Below are 9,825 nucleotides of genomic sequence, written 5' to 3'. Positions count from 1 at the left end.
TTGCTAGTGTACATTTAAACACTGTAGTTTGTTGATGCGCAGTTTGTGTTTATCATGGTCTAAACCTGGAATTGGTAACTCCGGTCCTGTTCAAGCACACTTTATTGAACTCATCAGTGAATTAGCAGGTGTAGTTCGTGTGCTAGAGCAGGGAAATCACCAAACTCTGCTGGACCCTCAGGTCCACACCCCTGCTGTCACCCTTCATCAGTGGTTGGTTTCTGACCACAGAGCTGCTCTTGGATATTGGATATTTTTGAGTGGTGGTCCACTGTCAACCTAGCAGTGAGACTGATGTGTGTAAAAACCCCAGTAATACCACAGTGTCTGATACACTTTTACCAGCACCACACACACTACCATGTCAGTGTCACTGCTGTGCTGAGAATTGGCCACCACTCAGTGGTCCCGTGGTCCGAAACTGACCAATGGTGAATAGAAAGGGTCTGATAAACTGTACAGCAACAGATGGGTTACAGTAACTGTAGCTGCAGCCTGTAAAATGAATAGAGAGTGAAAGCACAAGGAAGGCATTTTCAATGACGTGAACAGAGCATATATATATATATATATATATATATATATATGTCACATAAATAAGATGAAATATCAACCAAATATGTTTCTCTTTACAGACTGAGGGCCTGCAGTCTGAGTGATTACAGCTGTGAATTCCTGGCTTTAGCTCTACAATCAATGAACTCAGTCCTAAAACAGTTGGATCTCAGTTACAACAACCTGACAGACAGTGGAGTCCAGAACATCTTTCAGAAACTCAAACATCGGAATTGTGTTCTGGAGATTCTTAGGTGAATTATCATGCTAACAGCTGGTCTACAATTATGAATACTGAAAGAAATATACCCCAATCCAGGGTCATTCAGCTCTAGAAACTGTGTTGATTTCAATCTGATTATAGACCCAATTTTTTATTGAGTGTACTATATGATGATATAGACCATATAACATGGTTCAGTTGTATGTAAATACATTTTCTTGTCAGATTAAATGGCTGTGATATTACTGGGGAGTCCTGTAGAACGTTGGGTTCAGTCCTCTCAAGATCACGTCTGAAAAAACTTCAACTTGGTCCCAGCAGAATTGGAGATGATGGACTGAAGCTTCTCAGTGCTGCACTGCGAACAAATTCCACGCTGCATTTATTGGGGTAAGTTTCTAGGCTTACCACATGCAGACCTAATTTTTTCATATTTGTCATGTACAAAACAGAGACATTGAGAACTAAACTAAGTTGTATTGTGCTACAAAGTGCAAAGAACAATACAATTGTCAGAATAAAATAGGCACTATTTTCATAGTTTACAAAGACTGTTGTCCATGCAGCCAAATGGCATGCAGGTACTTTTTCGGTACCAAAATTGTACTTTGGTCATTTCATACCTTGCATAACACAAGTGTATAAGGATGGGAGGGGAAGACACAACCAATTGATAACCAAACTTTTGCACTAAACACTCTTCTTAACCTCCAGTAATTTAAAGTGCTCCCATATGTTATTTCTTAGGCATCTCTCTTTTTGCTTCAGTGGCATGTGGAAAGCGGAGTATTTTTTTGCAAGGTGATGTGAATGCCTGACATTCAGCTGATGCATTCAGCTAAACCAGCTATTTTTTTTACATTTTCCATATATTAATAATAGTTATGTCTACTTCTAGAGATTTCTTTTTTATAAAAAACAAATTTACTGCTCTCACAACACCCCATGATCATATGTTGTGCTTTGTATAATTGTTTGTGTGCATAATAGAAATGTATGTATGTGTGTATATATATATATTTATATATATGTATATATATATATATATATGAAATCTGTGACCTATGGACATCAATAGGTGCTGTTATCTTCCCTGGTACAACACTGGCAGACCTGTAATATATCCATTTTCACTTCCTGCTTGTTTCAAGGGATTTTTGCATTCATTCTTTTCTTCTGTATATAACCTTTAAGGTCAGTGTGGTTCACGTTGGGATCCAGAAACTTCCCCTTTCCTCCTGACAATTGTTTTTTTAGCATTATGTTTCTGGTCATTGTCCTGCTGCATGAAGAAATAACATCCACTGAGTTTTTTGGCATTTATATTTTTTGTAGACTGACTCACTGCAATCTAACTGGAGCTAGCTGTACAGCTCTCGCATCAGCTCTCAGCTCAGATTCTTCAGCACTTAGAGTTTTGGACCTGAGCAACAATGACCTGGAAGATTCAGGAGTGAAGCTGCTCTCTGCTGGACTGAAGAGCCCACACTGTAAATTAGAGATTCTAAGGTCAGTATAAGACTCTTTAAGTTTCTAATTTTCAGTAGCCCTAACTGTGTACACTTTAGTTTTCATTCAAGGAATTACAACATATCAAATGTTGAAATTGTTTTTTTTTTTTATGTTTTTTGAAAAATATATGACCATTTTGAATTTAATGCCAACAACACATGCCAAAAAAATTGGGACGGGGGCATGTTTACCACTGTGTTTCATCACCTTTTCTTTTAAAAACACTAAGTGTTTGGGAACTGAGGAGACACTGCTGTAGTTTTGAAAGTGAAATGTTTTCTCATTGTTGTTTGATTTCAGCTGCTCAACTGTTCAGGGTTTCCTTTGTCATATTTTTAATTTAATAATGTGCCAAATGTTATCAGTGATGAGAGGTCTGGACTGCAGGCAGATCAATTTAGCACTCTGACTCTTTTAATACGGAGCAGTGCTGTTGTGATGCATGCAGAATGTGGTTTGGCATTGTCTTGCTGAAAAAATCAAGGCCTTCCCTGAAAAAGACGTTGTCTGGATGGCAGCATATGATGCCAAAACATGTATATATCGTTCAGCATTAATGGCGCCTTCACAGATGTGCATGTCAACTAAGCCATGTGCACTAATGGCCTCTATGCCATCATGAATACTGTTTTTTGAACTGTGCACTGATTACAAGCTGAGTGTCTTTAGCCCGGAGGACACAGAACACTTTTCCACTTCACCTCAGTCCATTTTAAATGAGCTCAGGCCCAGAGAAATTGGTGGTATTTCTGGATCCTGTTTATATTTGGTTTCATCTTTGCATTTTAGAAGTTTTAACTTGCATTTGTGGATGCAGCGACGAATCATTGCATTTTGTTTTTATTTACATTTTGCATAGCGTCCCGACTTTTTTGGAAATGGGGTTGTATATGAGGTAGTAATCTGTCTTTAGAATGAGACACAGGTGTGTGTAGCTGTGATTAATGATGAAGGGGTGGAGCAACTGACGAGCAGAAGCAGGAATTAGCCATTCTAGACTGGGCAGGTCCCAAGAGCCTGCCTAGAGGAGGGAGACATGGGTTGCAGTTGACTTAATGCGGCCCTGTGCAGCACTGGCTTGACATGATGCATGCTGGTTAGAAAGTTTGTCTGGCTTTCGCCAGCACTGCAGAATGTCACCATGTCAGATGACATTAAAATCTTGCAGGAGCAAGGTGGCTGCAGTTTTTGAAGTCAGATAGTTGCTCTCCATCTGCTGCATGAGCTACAATAAGCCTTTGTGACATCAGAATATCACACTAGTTGGCTGGAATCTCTGATGACAAACACGTGTTGTAATTTTTAAAAATTTTATTAGAATTTCAGATCCATTATCTACAATGGTTTTCTCAGAAAGTAGATTTCCTCTGTGGCATGCGCCCGGCCCCCGGGCCCTGACGATGACGGCCACGAGAGCTGGCAGGAAGGCGGGGCCCGAACAACCAGCGGCGACGAACCTCGGCCAGGATGGGTGAGTGATGGCGGGAGGAGGAGGAAGACGACGTCGACGGCACCGGCAACGATCGGCACCAGGGCAAGGAGCGAGTCCCGAGCTCCGCCGCCTGGGCCCCACCCCCTGTTACGCAGTGAGGCCGCTCCATTACACCTCACGTTCGACCCGGGCGGCTGAGCTGCCAGCTGGGGGTGGTGACAAGGAGGTGGAACAGCGAGCTCTCGTTCCCTCTCGGCTCAGGTGCTCATGCTGCCCTTAATGAGAGCCAGCTAGATCAGCATCAGCGGGTCGAACATGAGGTGTAATGGAGCGGCCTTGCTGCGTAACGGGGGCGGGGCCCAGGTGGCAGAGCTCGGGACTCGCTCCTTGCCCTGGTGCCGATTGTTGCCAGCGCCGTCGTCGTTGTCTTCCTCCTCCTCCCGCCATCACTCGCGTCACTCGGGTTACTCGGAGGAGCTCGGGATTTGCGCTCCGCCCCCTCCCCACTCGCGGCTCTCTCCCTGCCGTCCTGGCCGAGGTTCGTCGCCGCTGGTTGTTCGGGCCCCTCCTTCCTGCAGGCTCTCGCGGCTGTCATCGTCGGGGCCCGGGGGCCGGGCGCATGCCACATACTCCTTCTGGCAGCTCATTTTTTTCACATATGGCCACCACACACTATAGTTTTTACATCCATCAAACAATTCTGTAAAAACAATTTAGTTCAGGAGCCTCCTTTAAAAAGAAACAAGGCCCTTGCAGGTCATGATTTATTTGTTAGATTTCCTGTCACCATCCTGGCAATATGGGCACCTTTCTAATTTTGCAGTTTTTACTTTATTCTCAAGTATGTGGTTCTCAATAAAACAAAAGGAAAAAAATCTCTAAAAGTATGGCTGTAGGGTCTGCAATAAACAAGGTAAATGCTGCAAGATCAGCCATTGTTGTGAGCCCACACTAAGGAAACTAGAATATGCCCAACTTGACAGCAATGTTTTTATGCCCTACCGCTGCAGTTATCGGCAGTACATGTTGACCATCCGTCCATAGTGACAAAAGGCTGTATCAGACTTGGGTAAGATGAAAAAAATTGGGACTGCATTCCTTATTCTAAGTTCTACTTCTTCTGTCTACATCCCAAAAACAACCAAAAAAGCATCACTTTTTAGTCATCAGCCATGCAAAACCTCAATATTTTTTTTCTCATTCACATTACACACATACTCATTTTCCTCACTGCTGTATGGGAAAAAAATCTTTGGCCAGCATGTTATACCAATTTGACCAGAAGATGGCTGTTTATCCCCCTTACCCTTCAGCAACCAGGTGAAAAAATGATTAGGGAGCTAACTGGGTAATAATTAGCATGCCATACCAGCTTTAACAATAATTTAATATAGATTGCCAATTAGACAAGACAAATTATGGTAATATCTATGCTGAGCTTTGTGAGCTATTACAAGTCCACTAGAAACAATTAAAAAACACTAGCTAACCAAATGAGTTTGGCTAGCATGTGACTATCATACATTATCTTCTATTGTAGTAAGGTAGGAAAACTGCTGCCCCCTGCTTGTCAAAGCTGGTGTAACATGCTAAGTGTTAAACAATATTTTGTTTTCATACAGTAGTGGCAAAAAATGTGGTGGAGACTTTTCTTGAGTGGCTGATAGCTGAATTTGTAGAGGTGACACTAGACATATTTTGTCATGTGTTTTTTTAAGATATACAGGCAGAAAAAGTAAATTAAGTGGATTTTTTTCAACTTACCCTTCAGGGCTTCCAGATCAGACAGAGGCTGTGTACTGTCTTTATAAGGGTTTGAGTGTCTAAATTTAGAGTAATGGTATAAAAAACATACACACTGAGAATTAATAAAATTAGGGGGTCTTTAGAACTGTCACAAAACATTTTTAAAAGACATCTGTTTTCTCCTTACAGATTATCTGGTTGCATGATCACAGAGGAAGGCTGTTCATCTCTGGCTTCAGTTCTGAAATCAAACACCTCCAACCTGAGAGAGCTGGATCTGAGCTACAATCATCCAGGAGAGTCTGGAGAGGAGCTGCTCTCTAAACTACTGGAAGATCCACACTGCAAATTGAACTCAGTAAAGTAAGAAGTGTACTTATATTCAGAGATGCTCCTTAAAAAGCAAAAACATGACTTGTATTCTTGTGTTCATTTTTGCAGTCTGGACAATGGTGGTGAGCAAAGAATGAAACCAGGACTCAGAAAGTGTAAGTAGAATATGTTATGGTAGACATCAGTTAATATGGCTGACCACTTTGGACAGCTTGAGAGCAGCATGCATGAGCCCCATTTCAACTAGATTAGTAAAAACATTAGAGCTAAGAATACTGATTTGATTGTTTGTATATAAATATATATGAAACATACACTGATTACTGTATTTCAGCTTTACACATCTTGTATATTGCTGAACATGAAATGTTGCTCTGTTTCTTTGTTAGTTACTAGTCCTCTGATGATTAGTCTGACATACAGATGTATGCAAGACTTAAGATGACTCTGGTCAAATGAGATTTTTTTTCTTGTTTTCCAAGTGAAAGGAACTTAATACAACAGCTGCATGGGACAAACTTAAATATGCCCTTTTCTAAATGTAATATGTTTTTTACAAATCTGAAATAAAATGTGTCATGCAAAAGTTTAATCATGCTTTCTGTCAATCTGTAATTTGCTGTAAGGTCGTATTTGACTCATTAGGCCATCATGCAATTTAGCTGTAGACAGTGCCATGAGAAAGTGTTTACCCCATTCCTCATTTTCTCTTTTATTGCATATTTGTCACAATAATTGTTTTGGATTTTCAAACTAAATTTAATATAGAAATTTAGTAAGACTTAGTAAAACACAAACCACATTTTAAAATAATGATTTTATTCATTTAAGAAGCAATGTTACAACTGCTTTCATTTGATAATATTGGTAGCATTTTCGAGCATGAACTCCTTGATGATTTGCCACTGGGCCCTTGGTGAATGTTTGGCAGGATGGCCACTCCTAGGAACATTCACCAATGTTTGTAGGGTTTTCCATATTTTAAATAGTAGTTCAGTGTTTCAGTGCTGTCTTAGAACATTAGATATGGTTCTGTAACCTTTTTCAGACTGATATATTTCTACAACACGTCACTGCCAAGGACCTGCAAGGAGATTTGGCTGGCACAGGAATAGTCTTTCACTGGCCTATTGTGCAGTGTTGTTGGACAAACATCATCTACATGAACGGGCCATCGGAAGGAAACGTTAATTGTGATCTCATCACAAATTCAAATGTTTGAATTACGCAAAACAATATCTAGAAAAGCAGAGCGCAAAGCCCGAGCTCTGCCGAGTTATACTGTCTACCTGTTTAACAAACAAAAGATTTGCAAACTATTACTTTGGATACTCATTGCTAATTTGTGGATTCTTATTGGGAAAAAGTACATATTCTTAAACTGTAATAGAGCAGAGTGTCATACTTTGTGGGTCTCATCATGTTTTATATTGTTTCTACAGATGCTTGTGATCTTGGAAACTTCACATTGGCCAATGAATGGGAAATTGAAGAATGGAAAAGATTTATGGATGGCAAGGGCTTCATGGGCTTATCCAAGAGTCGGTTCTACTGGCAGGTTGAATGGACTGGTGTTGTTCGGATCGGTGTGAAATACAAGGAAGCCTGGAAAAATGACTGGTGTTTGCATTGCAGTCGTGATGCATATAGTCCTGGTCTGCTGATCTATGCAGAATACAATGAACAAATCAAGCAACTTGGAGTGTATCTGGACTGGCAACAGGCATGCTGACATTCTATGAGGTTTCCTCTGAGAAAATGACATGCGTGCACAGAGTCCACCACAAGTTCGAGGAACCTCTCTATCCATGTTTTATTGTAAGTAGTGAAACAAGCTCAGTTAAAATCCAGGTTTTGTAGTGATTAAAAACGTATGCACTAAGAAATCATGATAATGCCATCAAGAAAATGGTCACCAACTCTATCCACTGTTCGAGTCTCAGTTACAGTCAGTGAACCGGGCTGTATCACTGAGACGGGGCTGCTGGTTTAACCCCTAAATTACTATAGATATGCACTTGGATGTAACATTTACAGTTTGAGTGTTCTTGTGCTCTGAGTTTATTAATTAGCGCACAGTAACTGACCCAAAACACTACCAGCCCAATTCTCCTGACTTTCCTCATCACCCACCCTGGCACTGATTAAGACCATGGATGTAGGTGTTTTTTTAGACTCATCATCCACATTAAATGCTCAGTGTTGTCACTTTCTGTGGTTTCTGTTCTCTCATCTGTTTATTTTCTTCCTTTTCCTGAGAGCTCACTGCTGGTGCCTGTAAGCTGTGAAAGTAGCCAATCACAGGTTCTCTCTGCTCCCCCCTCCCCCCTCCTCTGCTTCACATCCAGTAGGGAGCCAATTCGCGCCTAGGCCCTAATACAATTGCCTGATTTTAAAAATTCATAGATAAGTAGATAGAGAGATAAAATACATAAATAGATTGTTAAAACTAAAGTAACAAGCCTGTTTTGAAAATGTAGTAAGTAAAAATTACAGATTCGTCTTTGGAAATCTAGTGAATAAAAATAAGTATTAAGTGACAGATATACTCCAGTACATGATACCTAAAAACACTTAAGTACAGTAAGTACTTGTACTTTGTTACTTACCATCTCTGTGTTTTTCATCTGACCATGTAGCCCCATATGAAAAAAATGATGCAAATTTATTTATCAAATATATTCTTGCAATGTGTGTAAATGGCCAAAAATATATTTGTGAAATATATATTTTTAATGCATTTATTAGTATCAGTTATTATATGCATTCAGTTGTGTGTAGTTTTAATAAAGGTTACAGATGTAACTAAATGGTACTGACTTCTGTGATCTGCACTGTACTTTATTACATACATAGGGCAGTCATGGGCTGGAGGTTAGGGAACCAGCCCTGTGACCGGAAGGTCGCTGGTTTGATCCTCTGAGCCGACAGGACATGACTAAAGTGCCCTTGAGCAAGACACCCAACCCCCAACTGCTACCCGGGTCCTGTGGATAGGGCTGCCTACCACTCTGGGCAAGTGTGCTCGCTGCCCACTAGTGTGCATGTGGTGTTTCACTGCACGGATGAGTTAAATGTGGAGGTGAATTTCCCCGTTGTAGGACTAATAAAGGATAGCTTACTATTATAACTTATTATATTATTATTATTATGTATTATAAATAATAATATTATATATTATTATTTAAACATGTACGTCTGCAGTATTATTTAAACATGTACGTCTGCACTCGCACACAATGTATTTCAAATAAATATCAAAACTGCATGTTTGCAGAGTATCAATACCTACAACACTGGCTTTTGTCATGTTAAAAGTTCATTTGATCATATTTAAAATGAATATACTGGAACACAAATTCATTTCTAAAAATATCAGACAGTGAAGAGCATCAGACAGGATTCTGGATATTTTCAAATGGATTTGATAAACACATTCACATACCTTTATTTTTGTATAGTACATTATTATGTGTAAGATTTCCTCATATGTTTTACAATAAGTGTATTTTAAAATGTATTTGGTTAATATGGAAATATATTCTGAAATACATTTTACTGTTTGGAATATTTCAGCATCGACTGCAATGTGTTTCAAATGTATTTCAAATATATATAAATACATGTCTATATATATATATATTTTTTTTTCATATGGGGCAGGGTAAAGTGAGCTTTGTGTGGGCACAGTGGTGTAGCCTCCATGGTACAATATAAAAAAGAGCTGAAGAAGCAGGGTGCTCACAGAGTTTGTAACATTGGTCGGAACTGATAGAAGAAGAACAGATTTTTACATGACTTAGCCCAAACTAAAACTTTTAAAACTGCAGTAAACTGCAGCAGAACTGAACTAGTAATTTAGTTCAGACTAGGTCATAGACAACTCGATGCCATTTTTCCAAGGGGTGCCAAAGGGTCATTCTACAGAAACATCCACTTTTCTATCTCTCCATAGGCGTCACTGGTGTTACTGATCCTCATTGGTGTTACACATTATAAAGGTAACACCAGTGACGTTTTAATG

At 39.8% G+C, this 9,825-nt stretch overlaps 1 protein-coding gene across 1 annotated transcript; it reads left to right on the top strand.

Moving 5' to 3' along the window:
* Positions 1-642: 642 nt before the first annotated feature.
* Positions 643-8,499, top strand: LOC118797671 (NACHT, LRR and PYD domains-containing protein 12-like). The gene is made up of 6 exons (XM_036556947.1): positions 643-809; positions 1,004-1,168; positions 2,114-2,287; positions 5,658-5,831; positions 5,910-5,956; positions 7,244-8,499. Exons 1-6 carry the CDS (start codon positions 697-699, stop codon positions 7,531-7,533), a joined length of 963 nt encoding a protein of 320 aa, XP_036412840.1. The 5' UTR covers positions 643-696; the 3' UTR covers positions 7,534-8,499.
* The last annotated feature ends 1,326 nt before the right edge of the window (positions 8,500-9,825 follow it).

Source organism: Colossoma macropomum, unplaced genomic scaffold (assembly GCF_904425465.1).
Source record: "Colossoma macropomum unplaced genomic scaffold, Colossoma_macropomum, whole genome shotgun sequence".
NCBI lineage: Eukaryota > Metazoa > Chordata > Actinopteri > Characiformes > Serrasalmidae > Colossoma > Colossoma macropomum.
This window is presented reverse-complemented; position numbering and strand designations above follow the sequence as displayed.